Here is an 18,640-nt window from a genome sequence, read left to right on the forward strand (position 1 = left end):
TTTATTACAGGAATGTGGAGTGACTGAAGGAGGTGAGAGATTTTGCAAATTCAAGATACTGGTAAAGAATTGAGTAAGAAACATATTTATTGAAGCCTTTTGAGCTTCATTATTAATGTGTTGTTCAGTAGGGATGTGTCGCTATTACATTTCCACAGCAAAACTGCCAGTGAAACAAAACCCAAAGTAGGCTTGTGCCCCTCAGTAACTTAAAGGTGTTTAAGGAGAAACACTTGCTTGACTGTAGCCGTAGGAGGTAATAATTGCACCAGAGGGCACTCTTGTTTCAAATAGAACAAAGTTCAAGACTTTGCAAAATTAGATTTCCACAGAGAAGGAGGTAAAATGGAAGAATGCTGCTTCTGCTGGGGATGCTCAGACCCAAAGGCTTGGTGGCAGGTCAACTCCCTAACCCAAGCTGAAAAATGTTGGATGTTCTGGCAGAGCGAAGAAGTAAAAATTGGCTATTAAAATTATTCTGAAAAAATACATAACCTTAGACATGCAATGATTTTAAGTGAAATTTGGACAAGAAAACATGTAATTGAATGTGTGGAATACATTTATGTCCTTTAGTTTCAGAAATTATTTTAAAAACTGTGAATAACAAGTTATTTTATTGCAAGCTTGTCCAAAGTACGGTCCAATAGCCGGATGTGGCCCACAAAGCTCCTCTGTGTGGTCCCTGGTGCCAAGTTTCAAAATCCTGGTCAAAAAGGTGGGTTTCAATGTAAGATTCGTCTGGGACCTTATCCTCCAATCATAGGCTATGACTTTCCCGCTTTTGCTTCTGATAGGCGGACCATTGAGCCTATGAGCAGCAAATAAGTGAGAGAAACAGTCTCTGATTGGAGGAGCAGCTAACGCTGGAATTGGTGAGCATATTGTACGCTCCTGGGCTGAGGGAAGTGAAATAATGGCGAGGCTGCATCCCGGGAGCCAAGTATATCAGGTACCTGAAGTCCATGGAGGGCAAGTTCGAGTTGGGCCAAGTCAAGGTCCTGAGAGGGCCAAGTTGACACTAAGATTTGTATGTCCAGGGCAGAGACGGTGCTGTGGGTGTGTGTGGGAGAGAGGGTGTGGGAGCATGTGGGTGTGGTTAGTGGGTGGAAGACTGTGGTGGGTGGGTGGGAGTGTGTAGGGTGGGTGGGAGTGTGTAGGGTGGGTGGGAGTGTGTGGGGTGGGTGGGATTGTTTGGTGTGGGTGTGTGGTGGGTGGGTGGGAGTGTGTGGTGGGTGGGTGGGAGTGTGTGATGTGGTGTGATGGGTGGGAGTGTGTGATGTGGTGGGTGGGTGGGAGTGTGTGGTGTGGGTGGGAGTGTGTGGTGTGGTGGGTGGGAGTGTGTGGTGGGTGGGAGTGTGTGGTGTGGGTGGGAGTGTGTGGGGTGGGAGTGTGTGGTGTGGGTGGGAGTGTGTGGTGTGGGTGGGAGTGTGTGGTGTGGGTGGGTGGGAGTGTGTGGTGTGGTGGGTGGGTGGGGTGGGAGTGTGGTGTGGTGGGTGGGAGTGTGTGGTGGGTGAGAGTGTGTGGTGTGGTGAGTGGGTGGGAGTGTGTGGTATGGTGGGTGGGTGGGAGTGTGGTGTGGTGGGTGGGTGGGAGTGTGGTGTGGTAGGTGGAAGTGTGTGGTGTGGTGGGTGGGAGTGTGTGGTGTGGGTGGGAGTGTGTGGTGTGGTGGGTGGGAGTGTGTGGTGTGGTGGGTGGGTGGGGGTGTGGTGGGTGGGTGGGAGTCGGAGTGTGTGGTGGGTGGGTGGGAGTGTGTGGTGGGTGGGTAGGAGTGTGTGGTGTGGTGGGTGGGTGGGAGTGTGTGGTGGGTGGGAGTGTGGTGTGGTGTAGTGGGTGGGAGTGTGGTGTGGTGGGTGGGTGTGGTGTGGTGGGTGGGTGGGAGTGTGGTGGGTGGGTGGGAGTGTGTGGTGTGGTGGGTGGGTGGGAGTGTGTGGTGTGGTGGGTGGGAGTGTGTGGTGGGAGGGTGTGGTGGGTGGGTGGGAGTGTGTGGTGAGTGTGGTGGGTGGGTGGGAGTGTGTGGTGTGGTGGGTGGGAGTGTGTGGTGTGGTGGGTGGGAGTGTGTGGTGTGGTGGGTGGGTGGGAGTGTGTGGTGGGTGGGTGGGAGTGTGTGGTGTGGTGGGTGGGTGGGAGTGTGTGGTGTGGGTGGGTGGGAGTGTGTGGTGTGGTGGGTGGGTGGGAGTGTGTGGTGTGGTGGGTGGGTGGGAGTGTGTGGTGTGGTGGGGTGGGTGGGAGTGTGTGGTGTGGGTGGGTGGGAGTGTGTGGTGTGGTGGGTGGGAGTGTGTGGTGTGGTGGGTGGGAGTGTGTGGTGTGGTGGGTGGGAGTGTGTGGTGGGTGGGAGTCGGAGTGTGTGGTGGGTGGGTGCGAGGGTGTGGTGGGTGGGTGGGAGGGTGTGGTGGGTGGGTGGGAGTGTGTGGTGTGGGTGGGTGGGAGTGTGTGGTGTGGGGGTGGGAGTCGGAGTGTGTGGTGGGTGGGTGGGAGTGTGTGGTGGGTGGGCGGGAGGGTGTGGTGGGTGGGTGGGAGTTTGGTGTGGTGGGTGGGTGAGAGTGTGGTGTGGTGGGTGGGTGAGAGTGTGGTGTGGTGGGTGGGAGTGTGTGGTGTGGTGGGTGGGTGGGAGTGTGGTGTGGTGGGTGGGAGTGTGTGGTGTGGTGGGTGGGTGGGAGCGTGTGGTGTGGTGGGTGGGAGTGATGTGTGGGTGGGAGTGTGTGGTGTGGTGGGTGGGAGTGTGTGGTGTGGTGGGTGGGAGTGTGTGGTGGGTGGGTGGGAGGGTGTGGTGGGTGGGAGTGTGTGGTGTGGTGGGTGGGTGGGAGGGTGTGGTGTGGGGGTGGGAGTCGGAGTGTGTGGTGGGTGGGTGGGAGTGTGTGGTGGGTGGGCGGGAGTGTGTGGTGTGGTGGGTGGGTGAGGGTGTGTGGTGTGGTGGGTGGGAGTGTGTGGTGGGTGGGTGTGGTGTGGTGGGTGGGTGGGTGTGGTGTGGTGGGTGGGTGTGGTGTGGTGGGTGGGTGTGGTGTGGTGGGTGGGAGTGTGTGGTGTGGTGGGTGGGTGGGAGCGTGTGGTGTGGTGGGTGGGAGTGTGTGGTGTGGTGGGTGGGAGTGTGTGGTGTGGTGGGTGGGAGTGTGTGGTGGGTGGGTGGGAGGGTGTGGTGGGTGGGTGGGAGTGTGTGGTGTGGTGGGTGGGAGTGTGTGGTGTGGTGGGTGGGTGTGGGTGGGGGTGTGGGTGGGAGTGTGTGGTGTGGTAGGTGGGTGGGAGTGTGTGGGTGAGTGGGAGTGTGGTGGGTGGAAGTGTGTATGGGAGAGTTTTGGGTGGTGGGTGGGAGTGTGGTGCTGTCTGGGTGGGTGGGAGTGTGTGGTGTGGTGGGTGGGTGGGAGTGTGTGGTGTGGTGGGTGGGAGTGTGTGGTGTGGTGGGTGGGAGTCGGAGTGTGTGGTGGGTGGGAGTGTGTAGTGTGGTTGGTGTGTGGTGTGGGGGTGGGAGTCGGAGTGTGTGGTGAGTGGGTGGGAGTGTGTGGTGGGTGGGTGGGAGTGTGTGGTGTGGTGGGTGGGTGAGAGTGTGTGGTGTGGTGGGTGGGTGGGAGTTTGGTGTGTGGTGAGAGGGTGTGGTGGGTGGGTGGGAGTGTGGTGTGGTGGGTGGGTGGGAGTGTGTGGTGTGGTGGGTGGGTGGGAGTGTGTGGTGTGGTGGGTGGGTGGGAGTGTGTGGTGTGGTGGCTGGGTGGGAGTGTGTGGTGTGGTGGCTGGGTGGGAGTGTGTGGTGTGGTGGGTGGGTGGGAGTGTGTGGTGTGGGTGGGAGTGTGTGGTGGGTGGGTGGGAGTGTGTGGGTGAGTGGGAGTGTGGTGGGTGGAAGTGTGCGTGGGAGAGTTTTGGGTGGTAGGTGGGAGTGTGTGGTGCTGTTTGGGTGGTAGGTGGGAGTGCGTGGTGCTGTTTGGGTGGGTGGGAGTGTGTGGTGCTGTCTGGGTGGGTGGGAGTGTGTGGTGCTGTCTGGGTGGGTGAGTGTGTGTGGTATGGTGGGTGGGTGGGAGTGTGGTGTGGGTGGGTGGGTGTGTGGGGTGGGTGGGAGTGTGTGGTGTGGTGGGTGGGTGGGAGTGTGTGGTGGGTGGGTGGGAGTGTGTGGTGTGTGGGAGGGTGGGTGGGAGAGTGGGCGGGAGTGTGTGGATGGGAGTGTGGGGCTGTATGTGGTGGGTGGGTAGGAGAGTGTGGTGGGTGTGGGTGGGAGTGTGGGGCTGTGGGTGAGTAGGAGAGTGATGGGTGGGTGGGTGGGAGTGTGTGGTGGGTGGGTGGAAGTGTGTGGGTGGGTGTGGTGTGGGTGGGGCTGTGGGTGGGAGTGTGTGGTGTGGTAGGTGGGTGGGAGTGTGTGGGTGAGTGGGAGTGTGGTGGGTGGAAGTGTGTGTGGGAGAGTTTTGGGTGGTGGGTGGGAGTGTGTGGTGCTGTCTGGGTGGGTGGGAGTGTGTGGTGTGGTGGGTGGGTGAGAGTGTGTGGTGTGGTGGGTGGGTGGGAGTGTGTGGTGGGTGGGTGGGAGTGTGGTGGGTGGGTGGGAGTGTGTGGTGTGGGTGGGTGGGAGTGTGGTGTGGTTGGGAGTGTGGTGTGGGTGGGAGTGTGTGGTGTGGTAGGTGGGTGGGAGTGTGTGGGTGAGGGAGTGTGGTGGGTGGAAGTGTGTGGGAGAGGTTTGGGTGGTGGGTGGGAGTGTGTGGTGCTGTCTGGGTGGGTGGGAATGTGGTGCTGTGTGGGTGGGTGGGAGTGTGTGGTGGTGTGTGGGAGTGTGCGGGTGGGAGTGTGCGTGTGGGTGGGAGTGTGTGGATGGGAGTGGGAGTGTGGTAGGTGGGAGTCTGAGTGTGTGGTGTGTGGGTGGGAGTCGGAGTGTGTGGTGTGTGGGAGTCGGAGTGTGTGGTGTGTGGGTGGAAGTCGGAGTGTGTGGAGTGGGTGGGTGTCGGAGTGTGTGGGGGTGGGAGTCGGAGTGTGTAGTGGGTGGGAGTGTGTGGTGTGGTGGGTGGGTGGGAGTGTATGGTGGGTGGGTGGGAGTGTGTGGTGTGGTGGGTGGGTGGGAGTGTGTGGTGGGTGGGTGGGAGTGTGTGGTGTGTGGGAGGGTGGGTGGGAGAGTGGGCGGGAGTGTGTGGATGGGAGTGTGGGGCTGTATGTGGTGGGTGGGTCGGAGAGTGTGGTGGGTGTGGGTGGGAGTGTGGGCTGTGGGTGAGTAGGAGAGTGTGATGGGTGGGTGGGTGGAAGTGTGTGGGTGGGTGGGAGTTTATGCACTATCAGTTACCACAAAGATGAGAGCAGTGGAATAATCGAGGCTTTATTGAGCAAAGATGTTGTGCCTCCTGTAGCTGGAACCAAAATGGCTGCAGCACCGGTGAGCACAGACATTTATACGCTGCCCACTGGGCGGAGCCAGCAGGCAGGGATTTACCCATGTACCTCTACTATACGGGCCTTACCGTAATACATGTAATACTGCTAGTGGTGACTACCATATTCATCCCCTGTTAAAAGAAGAGTCCGGCTGGGGTGGTGGAAAACGTTACAAGGTCAGTCTGTCGGAGGCCTTGACCCTCCTCTGCGATTGCCTCAGTCCTGGTAGTGATGTGGGCGCCGACTTTGTCACCTGTGACTCCAGGAGCATGTTGTCCTCGTCTTCATCACCCCCGAGTGGAACCAGTGGGAGGACGGATCCTCCTGGGGCGGGGGCTGCGGTGAGGTTCGCTGGAGGGAGGGTGTGTGGCGCAGTGGTGAATGAGGCAACCCGGGGGGGGCGGTGTCAGGTCGGGGGCTGTGGGTGGGGATCCAGCGGGTGCCAAGTCCGGAGTGAGACTGTGTCCTGGCGCCCGTCGAGGTGTGCCACGTAGGCGTGCTGCGGGTTCGCGTGTAGGAGGTGGACTCTTTCGACCAAGGTGTCCGACTTATGGTTCCGCACATGCTTGCGAAGGACGACGGGTCCAGGAACTGTCAGCCATGTTGGGAACGAGACCCCGGAGGTGGACTTCCTGGGGAAGGCAAACACACGTCCGTGAGGGGTCTCGTTAGTCGCGGTGCAGAGGAGCGATGGGATGGAGTGGAGCGCGTCGGGGAGGACCTCCTGCCAGTGGGAGACCGGGAGATTTTTAGTCCGCAGGGCCAGCAGGACGGCCTTCCAGACCATTCAGTTCTCCCTCTCTACCGGCCCGTTTCCCCGGGGGTTGTAGCTTTTCGTCCTGCTCGAGACAATGTCCTTGCTGAGCAGGAACTGACGCAGCTCATCACTCATGAAGGAGGAGCCCCGATCGCTGTGGATGTAGGTAGGGAAACCGAATAGCGTGAAGATGCTGTGGAGGGCTTTAATGACCGTGCCAGAAGTCCTATTGGGGCATGGGATGGCGAAAGGGAACCGGCAGTACTCATCAGCCACGTTCAGAAAGTACGTGTTGCGGTCGGTGGAGGGGAGGGGCCCTTTGAAGTCCATACTGAGGCGCTCAAAGGGGCGGGAGGCCTTCACCAGGTGCGCTCGATCCGGCCGATAGAAGTGCGGCTTGCACTCTGCGCAAACCTGGCAGTCTCTGGTGACGGTCCTGACCTCCTCAGTGGAGTAGGGCAGGTTGCGGGCCTTGATGAAATGGAAGAATCGTGTGACCCCGGGTGGCATAGGTCATAGTGGAGAGCCCGGAATCAGTCCACTTGTGCGCTGGCACATGTACCGCGGGATAGGGCGTCAGGGGGCTCGTTGGGCGTCAGGGGGCTCGTTGAGCTTCCCCGGGCAATACAAAATCTCGTAATTATAAATGGAGAGCTCGATCCTCCACCTCAAGACCTTGTCGTTTTTGATCTTGCCCAGCTGTGTGTTATTGAACATGAAAGCAACCGACTGTTGGTCAGTGAGGAGAGTGAATCTCCTGCCGGCCAGGTAATGCCTCCAATGCCGCACAGCTTCCATAATGGCTTGGGCCTCCTTTTCGACAGGAGTGCCAAATTTCGGAGGCATGGAGAGTGCGGGAAAAGAAGGCCACGGGCCTGCCCGTCTGGTTGAGGGTGGCGGCCAGAGCTATATCCGATGCATCGCTCTCGACCTGAAAGGGGAGGGACTCGTCTACCGCGTGCATCGTGGCCATGGCGATGTCTGCCTTGATGCAGTTCACGGCCTGGTGGGCCTCAGCCATTAGGGGAAAAACTGTGGACTGAATGAGTGGGCGGGCCTTGTCCGCATAATTAAGGAGCCACTGGGCATAGTAGGAGAAAAACCCCAGACATCGTTTCAGGGCCTTGGGGCAGTGGGGGAGTGGGAGTTCCATGAGCGGACGCATGCAGTCGGGGTCGGACCCTCAAACTCCATTTTCACGACATAGCCAAGGATGGCTAAGCGGTTGGTGCGGAACACGCATTTCTCCTTATTGTAGGTGAGGTTAAGGAGTTTGGCACAGGAGGAATTTTTGGAGGTTCGCGCCGTGGAACTGCTGATCGTGGCCGCAGATGGTGACATTATCTAGGTACGGGAAGGTGGCCCGCAGTCCGTACCGGTCAATCATTTGGTCCATCTCTCGTTGGAAGACTGAGACCCCATTGGTGATGCCGAAGGGAACCCTAAGGAAGTGATAGAGGCGGCCATCTGCTTCGAACGCAGTGAATTGGCGGTCCTCCGGGCGGATGGGGAGCTGGTGGTAGGCGGACTTCTGGTCCACTGTGGAAAAGACCCGATACTGCGCAACCTGATTGACCATGTCAGATATGCGTGGGAGGAGGTACGCGGCGAGCTGCGTGCACCGATTGATGGTCTGACTAGTCAATGACCATCCTGTGCTTCTCCCCAGTCTTTAGTACTACCACTTGAGCTCTCCAGGGGCGATTGCTGGCCTCAATGACTCCTTCCCGCAGAAGCCGTTGGACCTCCAACCTGATGAAGGTCCTGTTCTGGGCACTGTACCGTCTGCTCCTGGTGGCGATGGGTTTGCAATCCGGTGTGAGGTTCGCAAACAGGGAAGGTGGATTGACTTTTAAGGGTCGTGAGGCCGCATACGGTGAGGGGGATTAGGGGTCCGCCGATTTTTAAGATTAAGCTTTGGAGGTGGCACTGGAAGTCCAGGCTGAGTAACAGGGCAGCGCAAAGGTGGGGGAGGAAGTAGAGCCAGAAGTTGCTAAACTCTACGCCTTAGACGATGAGGGTCACGATGCAGTACCCCCGGATTTCCACGGAATGGGATCCAAAGACCAGGCAGATTTTCTGGGTAACTGGGTATACCACGAGGGAGCAGTGCCTTACTGTCAAGGGGTGGATGAAGCACTCTGTGCTCCTGGAGTCAAAAAGACAGGTCGTCTCGTGCCCATCGATCTTCACCGTCGTTGTTGCGGTCGTGAGGTTGCGGGGCTGGGACTGATCCAGGGTGATCGAGGTGAGCTGCGGCAGATGCTGGGAGGTGCCGGGCTGGTCAGCGGCGGTGGAGATAGCGGCAGGCGATGAACGGTCAGACGAGCAGGGGTCCTGAGGCGCCGTCCAAAATGGTGGCGAAGATGGCAGCGCCCATGGGGCGCACATGGCAGGCGGCATCACAGATGGCGCCGCCCACGGGCTGCACGTGGCTTGCGGTGAAGAAGATGGCGCCGCCCACGGGCCACATGTGGCTTGCGAGGAGGAAAATGGCAGCATCCCTGGGTTGCATGTGGGGGGTGTAGGAACGCCGAGCCTGGAAACAGCGGCGATCGACTGGGCCTGGCAAACGGAAACAAAGTGTTCCTTCTTCCCACATCCGTTGCAGATCACGCTCCGCGCCGGGCAGTGCTGCGTGGGGTGTTTGTTCTGCCCGCAAAAATAGCACTTGGGCCCTCCAGGGTTGGCTAGCTGCCGCGCGGCACAGGCTTGCGATGAGCTGGAGTCGGCAGCTGGTGGGGCCCACGAGGGTGCTGTGCGGTCGGGGGCGTATGACTGGATGTTACTGGAGGGCACTTCTAACAAGTTAGCGAGCTGCCTAGTTCCCGCAAGATTAAACATAACCCCTTCCAGTTGCCGCTGTCGGACGTACGCAGACCATATGCCCGTAACGTAAGCGTCGCAAATTAAAAGGTCTGTGTGCTGGACTGCCGAAACTGCCTGGCAGTCACATTTCCTACCTAGGATGTTCAGGGTACGCCAGAAATCGTCCAGAGACTCCCAGGGGAGTTGCTGTCTCGTGGCCAGGAGGTGCCTGGCGTATACTTGATTGACTGGTCGAACATTATGTCCTTTCAGGACCTCCATTGCTTCGGAGCAAGTGGGCGCATCCCGGATGAGAGGAAAAATGTCAGGGCTCACCCGTGAATAAAGGACTTGGAGCTTCTGCGAGTCCAAGGGTTCCTCAGCGGACGTTTGGAGGTACCTTACAAAGCAGGCTAGCCAGTGGTCAAAAGCGGACGTAGTGTTGGCTGCTTGAGGGCTCAGCTGCAGGAGATCAGGCTTGATGCGGAGATCCATCGTTTAAAAAATCTTTGCCCAATAAATTGATGCACTACCATTTATCACAAAGGTGAGAGTAGTGGAATAATCGAGGCTTTATTGAGCAAAGATGTTGTGCCTCCTGTAGCTGGAACCAGAATGGCTTCAGCACCAGCGAGCACAGACATTTATACGCCGCCTACTGGCCGGAGCCAGCAGGCAGGGATTTACCCATGTACCTCTACTATACGGGCCTTACTGTAATGCATGTAATACTGCTAGTGGTGACTATCACAGGAGTGTGTGGGTGAGTGGGTGGGAGTATGTGGTTGGGAGTGTGGGGGTGGGTGGGTGGGAGTGTGTGGGTGGGTGGGATTCGTAGTGTGAGCAGATGTGGGCGGATGGGAACGATTGTGGGTGTGTCTGGGTGGAGCGATTGTGGGCGCGTACAGGTGGCAGTGAGTGTGGGTGCGTTACAGGTGACAGCGAGTGTGGGGGCACACGGGTGGCAGTGAGTGTGGGGGCACACGGGTGGCAGTGAGTGTGGGGGCATACGGGAGCGAGTTGTGTGGAGCAAGTGTTTTGTGTGGTTGAAGCAACTGATTTGAGTGTGTGTGTGGGGAGAGCGAGTGGCTGAGCGTGTGTGGTGGAGGAGCATGTGATGTTTGTGGGTGTAGTGAGTGGCTGAGTGTGTGTGGGTAGGGAGAGTGAGTGGCTGGGTGTGGGTGGGGGGAGCGAGTCACTTTGTGTCGGTGGGGGGAGTGAGTGGCTGGGTGTGAGGGTGGGGGGAGCGAGTGGTTGGGTGTGTGGGTGAGGGGAGCGAGTGGCTGGGTGTGTGGGTGGGGCGAGCAAGTGGCTTGGTGTGTGGGTGGGGGGAGCGAGTGGCTGGGTGTGTGGGTGGGGGGAGCGAGTGGCTGGGTGTGTGGGTGGGGGGAGCGAGTGGCTAAGTCTGTGGGTGGGGGGAGCGAGTGGCTGGGTGTGTGGGTGGGGGGAGCGAGTGGCTGGGTGTGTGGGTGGGGGGAGCGAGTAGCTGGGTGTGTGGGTGGGGGGAGCGAGTGGCTGGGTGTGTGGGTGGGGGGGAGCGAGTGGCTGGGTGTGTGGGTGGGGGGAGCGAGTGGCTGGGTGTGTGGGTGGGGGGAGCAAGTGGCTGGGTGTGTGGATGGGGGGAGCGAGAGGCTGGGTGTGTGCGTGGGGTGAGCGAGTGGCTGGGTATGTAGGTGGGTGTGTGGGGGAGGAGCGAGTCACTGTGTGGGAGACGCACTTCCACACTCTCACTCACTTACGCACATACACTGACCCTTTCACATACAATGTTTATTTGCTTTTTTTAATCTTCATTTATTGACATGGCTTTTGTGAAAACCACAGCTTTTTAAAAATTCCGTTCATTTTTGTTGCACGCCTTTTTGAAATTTGCTGTTTGACCCACTTGAGTGTGGAAAACATGTAACTGTAGTCCCCCAAATGACAGGGTTTGTTTGGTGTGTTGTCCAGAGATCATTAAATGTTAACTTGATTTCAAAAGTCTATTTTTAATTCTCTTTTCCTTAACTCTCATCTCGATGTGTTATAATGCAGAAGCATTAATCATTACATTATTGCTAGATGCATAGAACCCAAGTCCTGCCCCATTTTTCAAGAGCTCCTTTCTTATCGATCATGTGCTTTCCAGCCAAGTATGCTACTGAGAAACTTCCCCAAATTAACTTTTTGTTTTCAAATTAGAGAAGCAATCCTCAGTGTAGAATTTGCTGGAGCCTGTCCTTTGCTATCGATGTGAGTTTGCCTGTGCAAAAGGTGGCCATTATTACATTTTACTTGTGTTTGCAAAACTAAGACTCATCTTAAAATAGTAAAGAACTTGAAATACCTTAAGAAGTTAATTTTTGTTGAATGGGGAGCTAATTTTCTTAAGGCACTGGGTGCCTGTTAGCGGGGATGAATCATAGAATTTCCAGTGCAGAAGGAGGCCATTTGGCACATCGAGTCTGCACCGGCCCTTGGAAAGAGCACCCTACTAAAGGCCACACCTCCACCCTATCCCAGTAACCCCACCTAACCTTTTGGAAAACTAAGGGCAATTTAGCATGGCCAATTCACCTAACCTGCACATCTTTAGACTGTGGGAGGAAACTGGAGCACCCTGAGGAAACCCACACAGACACGGGGAGAAAGTGCAAACTCCACACAGATAGTCACCCAAGGCCAGAATTGAACCGGGGTCCCTGGAGCTGTGAGGAAGCAGTGTCACCGTGCCGCCCATAAATTTGGAGAAGTCACTCCATGCTCAGTCTTGTTCCAGCCTTCAAAAGTAGGTTATTTTACACTGGTGAGAAAAGCGCCTGGTCTATCCCAGTGCTTCTCCAATAATCAACAGAAAGGTTTCAGCATTTATACACTTTGTAGAAAGATACATTCACACAGTTCAATTTGACTGGAAGTTTTCCCATCAAAGATAATCACTACTTCATTGTAGAACATAGAACATAGAACGATACAGCGCAGTACAGGCCCTTCGGCCCTCGATGTTGCACCGACATGGAAAAAATCTAAAGGCCATCTAACCTACACTATGCCCTTATCATCCATATGCTTATCCAATAAATTTTTAAATGCCCTCAATGTTGGCGAGTTCACTACTGTTGCAGGTATGGCATTCCACGGCCTCACCACTCTTTGTGTAAAAAAACCCACCTCTGACCTCTGTCCTATATCTATTACCCCTCAATTTAAGGCTATGTCCCCTCGTGCTAGCCACCTCCATCCGCGGGAGAAGGCTCTCGCTGTCCACCCTATCTAACCCTCTGATCATTTTGTATGCCTCTATTAAGTCACCTCTTAACCTTCTTCTCTCTAACGAAAACAACCTCAAGTCCATCAGCCTTTCCTCATAAGATTTTCCCTCCATACCAGGCAACATCCTGGTAAATCTCCTCTGCACCCGTTCCAAAGCTTCCACGTCCTTCCTATAATGAGGCGACCAGAACTGTACGCAATACTCCAAATGCGGCCGTACTAGAGTTTTGTACAACTGCAACATGACCTCATGGCTCCGGAACTCAATCCCTCTACCAATAAAGGCCAACACACCATAGGCCTTCTTCACAAACCCTATCAACCTGGGTGGCAACTTTCAGGGATCTATGTACATGGACACCGAGATCCCTCTGCTCATCCACACTACCAAGAATTTTACCATTAGCCAAATATTCCGCATTTCTGTTATTCTTTCCAAAGTGAATCACCTCACACTTCTCCACATTAAACTCCATTTGCCACCTCTCAGCCCAGCTCTGCAGCTTATCTATGTCCCCTCTGTAACCTGCAACATCCTTCCGCACTGTCTACAACTCCACCGACTTAGTGTCGTCTGCAAATTTACTCACCCATCCTTCTGCGCCCTCCTCTAGGTCATTTATAAAAATGACAAACAGCAACGGCCCCAGAACAGATCCTTGTGGTACGCCACTCGTAACTGAACTCCATTCTGAACATTTCCCATCAACTACCACTCTCTGTCTTCTTTCAACTAGCCAATTTCTGATCCACATCTCTAAATCACCCTCAATCCCCAGCCTCCGTATTTTCTGCAATAGACGACCGTGGGGAACCTTATCAAACGCTTACTGAAATCCATATACACCACATCAACTGCTCTACCCTCGTCTACCTGTTCAGTCACCTTCTCAAAGAACTCGATAAGGTTTGTGAGGCATGACCTACCCTTCACAAAACCATGCTGACTGTCCCTAATCATATTATTCCTATCTAGATGATTATAAATCGTATCTTTTATAATCCTCTCCAAGACTTTACCCACCACAGACGTTAGGCTCACCGCCTATAGTTACCGGGGGTTATCTCTACTCCCCTTCTTGAACAAAGGGACCACATTTGCTATCCTCCAGTCCTCTGGCACTATTCCTGTAGCCAATGATGACCTAAAAATCAAAGCCAAAGGCTCAGCAATCTCTTCCCTGGCTTCCAGAGAATCCTAGGATAAAATCCCATCTGGCCCCGGGGACTTATCTATTTTCACCTTGTCCAGAATTGCCAACACTTCTTCCCTACGCACCTCAATGCCATCTATTCTAATAGCCTGGGTCTCAGCATTCTCCTCCACAATATTATCTTTTTCTTGAGTGAATACTGACGAAAAGTATTCATTTAGTATCTCGCTTATCTCCTCAGCCTCCACACACAACTTCCCACCACTGTCCTTGACTGGCCCTACTCTTACCCTAGTCATTCTTTTATTCCTGACATACCTATAGAAAGCTTTTGGGTTTTCCTTGATCCTACCTGCCAAAGACTGATCCTACCTGCCAAAGACATAACCCTTGTATTAAGGGTTAGAGACATAAAAATACATTTCCAAATGATAGCCTAGTAAGCACTCCGCATTCATGAGAGAACAGGAGCGTCCACTCTTAGGCGGGCCACATGGGTTTCATTCATAGAAACCAGCCTTTAACAAGTGAGCCCTACCCGGTCTTCTGCCTTTGTTTTTTAAATTGCTGTTCCCTTGCTCTTTGTTTTAACTAATGCTATCCGTGATTGCTGTCTGCTTTCAACTATTATCAGGATCTTGGGTTGATCTATCCTTGATTGCTGTCTGGTTTCAGCTATTATCAGAAACTTAGATTGAATGTCTTATCCGTGTGACTTTGTGCTAATGTCTTTGAGGGTGTGGGCTGATTCAGATTTGCTATGTCCAGCCAGGACACCATTTTCTCTGTGGTGCCAGTTCTGAACTACAAAGTCCCTATCGTGGTTTGTCACAAAATGGATGCTGGGTGCCACCTTTGTACCCTGGCTAAATGGGGCCAATGTTTGCCCCCTGGCACAGTGCCGGTCCTCCTTTCACACTGCCCGAGCTGATGGCCACTGCCACTTCCTCCCAGGTGACACTGGCTGCCCTGTGGCTTACTCTCTGGGACCCTTGGAGGACCAGGACATCTCACCTGGCCTTGACCACCTCTAAAAGCCTCCCCACGTCTGCATCCCTGAATCATGTGACCAGTCATCTCTGTGCCGTGACTGCAAGCTAAGTGGGATTAGCTGTGCAAGAGCAGTTTTTTGTGCTGCTCTACCTTGTTAGCGGGGGGGGGCTGGCGCACGCGGTCCCGGAGAATTGGCTGGCAAGCCTTGATTTGTGGTATGAAGCCCATGGAGCCCCCTTAAGTGGATCAATTAAAGTTGTACTGCAGTGGCAGTCACACCAGGAAGCTGGCGGCAGTTCCTAAGAAACCTTTTGGCTGAATCGTGCATCAGTTGCACAGCTTGCATGATGCTATTCCTTGAATAGAGGGGTTCAAATCTATTTATGCTTGATAGCAAAAGTGTTCATGACTGCAAATGTTTTTTTAAGAGAACTTCAGCTTTGTCCTAAAGTTCAGGAAAGAGTGGACTTGGTTGTATTGAAGCTCTTCCATAAAATAACATGCATAAAAATGATCTGACTTAGGGATTTTTTTCTTGTTCCAAGTAGTGAATCACTGTTCTGTCTGTTTCTTTTTCCAGATGAAAGTATCCTCCCTAAGGACAAGAGTTCTTGGTTGAACATAATGAAAAAAACTAAAAAAACAGTTTCTGGAGCAGCTTTTGGTGTTCGATTAGAGGAGTGTCAGCCTGGTGTACATAACAAGGTAGTTGATTGTGTGTGCTTCCCTTTGCTACGCTGTAAGCATTCATGCATGAATACCTTGGTATTTGTTGTTGTTTCACTTCCTACATCTAGTGGTGCAGAAGGCAGACTTTCATCTATTCACATTGCGATTTTTTTCCTGGAACCGGTTGCTAGCATGTCACCAGAGGCTTAGAGCTTGAGGGACGCCACTCCGCATCAAGCATGCCTGACCAGGAATCTCTCCTGCTCTTACCACTTGCCATGGGTGCGCTGGAAGGATTTTGCAGATTGATACTCTACCTATTTGGCCACATTGTGAATGCACCTTCCTTGATCATCAAGTCCTAGGGTGGGACCAGAGTCTGGAGCTTCTGGCTCAGAGGCAGGAACACCACCCACTGAGCCACAAGACCTTCTCTTGACATATGTTCCTGCTTATTATTTAAATTGGAGTTTTACTTCTGCTCAAGCATTCTTTACCAAAACCTCTCTGAAGCTCAATCTCTCTCTCCTTTAAGATACTCTTTGGAACTTGACCACATTTCTAGTTTAGCACACTGGGCTAAATCGCTGGCTTTTAAAGCAGACCAAGGCAGGCCAGCAGCATGGTTCAATTCCCGTACCAGCCTCCCTGAACAGGCGCTGGAATGTGGCGACTAGGGGCTTTTCACAGTAACTTCATTGAAGCCTACTCGTGACAATAAGCGATTTTCATTTCATTTCATTTCTGGTCACATGCCCTGAGTGCCTTGATGCCAGACTTTGTTTGTGACCTATGAAGTGCCGTGGGTTGTTTAAGGGTACTAGGGGAGTTTGTAACACAGTGGTAATGTTACTGAATTAGTAAGCTAGAGGCCTGGAGTAATGCTCTGGAGACATGGGGTTGGATTTCACAGGGCGCAGACTGACTAATCTCCGGAAGGAAAGTTGGTCCCAAATTGACCGACTTTTTAAAAAGCCTGCCCCACAGCGATAACATGCTGGGTGCAATCTGAACATTCTGAAGGTCAGAAGGTCAGACTTCCACCACTCAGTGGAAAGGAAGTCCCATCCTCAAGAGCTGAGAGCCAACCTGATTGACCAGCCGCTCGAGCAGTCCCAGCGCCACAATTCAGTTGTGGGTGCTGCTGGCACTGCAAGGAGGCCCCGGGAGGAAGATCACCGTTTCTGGAGACCGGTAAATCCCTGGTATTTGGCATGGTGAGGGGGTTGGAGAACCGAGGGAAGGAGGAAAACATGAGGTTGGGGAGGCAGGCTTTGGAAGCCTGGACAGGGAGGCACAAGCGGGGCCCAACTGATGAAGCCACCTTCTCTCCTCTCCCACGTTCCTTCCCACCCTTTCAAAGAAGCTGTTTCAAAAATGGCTTTTGCTGCCTGCCCAGTGGTTTATGGAAGTAGAGGCAGATTGAGATTCTGAATTGACATTTAATTTGGGCAGCTAAGGACCTCAATAGGCTTAAGGGCGGGCAGCCCAGTGAGCTCATTATCCAACCCCTTATTAATGGAAACGGGTTGAGAAAAGTAAGTGGGCTGGATATTTGCCATATTTTCTGTGCCTCCCTGCCAAAAACCCACCTGGGTGGAAGGTCCTAAAATCCAACCAGTGAGTTATAGGGGTAGCCTAAATTTAATGAATGAATCTGGAATAAAATGCTAGTCTCATTAATAATCCTGAAATTATCAGATTGCCATAAAATCCTATGTAGTTCAGTAATATCCTTCAGGGGTAGAAATCTGCAATCCTCACCTGGTCTGGCTGACATGTGACTCCAAACCCACAGCAATGTGGTTGACTCTAAACTGCTCTTTAAGATTGCCTTGCAAACCACTCAGTTGCATCAAGCTGTACAAAAATTGTACTGGGGGTACTCCAATGGTTCAAGATGACAGCTCACCAAGACCCTAAGTATTGCTGAGTAGAAAAATATATTTTTTTGTCCCAAGTTTTTCATGTTGCACTTATCAGGAAATTCACAGCAAAAAATGTAAAGCAAATCAATAAATTTATACTGTATGAGAAGAGAGTGCTGATTTGTTGGCATGTGGATACGGTAGAAATGCTGCCATGGTTTAGAATGCACTAGTTGATAATGACTGATAAGTTTTTTTTAAAATAATTGTTATTCAAATTTTCACATTTTCACAAAAAAGAAAACAATAACAGAAAATTCTAAGAACAAAAAAAAACAAAACAGAACCCTCCCCTGCCGTTTTAAGGTAACGATAGATAGTTTTTTGAAGAATAAAGGGATTAAGGGTTATGGTGTTCGGGCCGGAAAGTGGGGCTGAGTCCACAAAAGATCAGCCATGATCTCATTGAATGGCGGAGCAGGCTCGAGGGGCCAGATGGCCGACTCCTGCTCCTAGTTCTTATGTTCTTATGTCATCCGCATAGAGCGACATTCTGTGCTCCTCCCCACCCCGGACCAGCCCCCTCCAATCCCCCGACTCCCTCAGCGCCATAGCCAGGGGTTCAATTGCCAGCGCAAAAAGTAGGGGGGACAGGGGACACCCCTGCCTATCCCTCGGTATAGTCGAAAATACTCCGACCTCCTCCTATTTGTGGCCACACTCACCATCGGGGCCTCATACAACAGCCTCACCCAACTGACAAACCCCTCCCCAAACCCGAACCTTTCCAGCACCTCCCACAAGTAGCCCCACTCAACCCTATCAAAGACCTTCTCCGCATCTAGCGCCGCCACTATCTCCGCCTCCCCTTCCATCGCCGGCATCATAATAACGTTCAAGAGCCTCCGTATATTAGTGTTCAGCTGCCTCCCCATCATAAACCCCGTTTGATCCTCGTGGATAACCTGCGGCACACAGTCTTTTATCCTCGTGGCTAAGATCTTTGCCAACAACTTGCCGTCCACATTCAGGAGTGAGATCGGCCTGTATGACCCACACTGCAGGGGATTCTTGTCTCGCTTAAGGATCAAGGAGATCAGCGCCCGAGACATCGTCAGGGGCAAAGCCCCCCCCCCCCCCCCTCCCTCGCCTCGTTGAAGGTCCTAACCAACAGGGGGGCCAGCAGGTCTGCATACGCCTTGTAAAATTCAACCGGGAACCCATCCGGCCCCGGCGCCTTCCCCGACTGTATGTTCCCTATCCCTTTAACCAGCTCCTCAAGCTCAACTGGCGCCCCCAGACCCTCCACCCGTCCCTCCTCCACCCTCGGGAATCTCAGCCGGTCCAAAAAGCGCCCCATCCCCCCCTTTTCCGCCGGAGGTTCGGACCGATATAGTCTCTCATAAAAGTCCCTGAAGACCACATTAATGTCTACCCCCATCCGCACCACATTTCCTCCACGGTCCTTAACTCCACCAATCTCCCTAGCCGCATCCCGCTTACGGAGCTGGTGTGCCAGCATCCTACTCGCCTTCTCCCCATACTCGTACACCGCGCCCTGAGGCTTTCTCCATTGAGCCTCCGCCTTTCTGGTGGTCAACAAGTCGAACTCAGCATGAAGGCTGCGCCGCTCCCTCAGCAATCCCTCCTCCGGGGCCTCCGCGTACCTCCTGTCCACCCTCACCATTTCCCCCACCAATCTCTCCCTTTCTCTCTGCTCCCCTCTCTCCCTGTGGGCCCGAATAGAGATCAACTCCCCCCGAACCACTGCCTTCAGCGCCTCCCAGACCGTCCCCACTCGGACC

The 18,640-nt window shown here is 53.8% G+C and overlaps 1 protein-coding gene across 1 annotated transcript in view; it reads left to right on the top strand.

The window, feature by feature from the left end:
• Positions 1-18,640, top strand: part of LOC119954499 (rho GTPase-activating protein 21-like) — a 296,828-nt gene that overhangs the window by 218,626 nt on the left and 59,562 nt on the right. Inside the window, exon 17 of the mRNA XM_038779786.1 lies at positions 14,879-15,003. Coding sequence (XP_038635714.1) covers positions 14,879-15,003 — 125 coding nt within the window. The remainder of the gene's footprint in view (positions 1-14,878; positions 15,004-18,640) is intronic.

Source organism: Scyliorhinus canicula, chromosome 19, assembly GCF_902713615.1.
Source record: "Scyliorhinus canicula chromosome 19, sScyCan1.1, whole genome shotgun sequence".
Taxonomy (NCBI): Eukaryota; Metazoa; Chordata; class Chondrichthyes; order Carcharhiniformes; family Scyliorhinidae; genus Scyliorhinus; species Scyliorhinus canicula.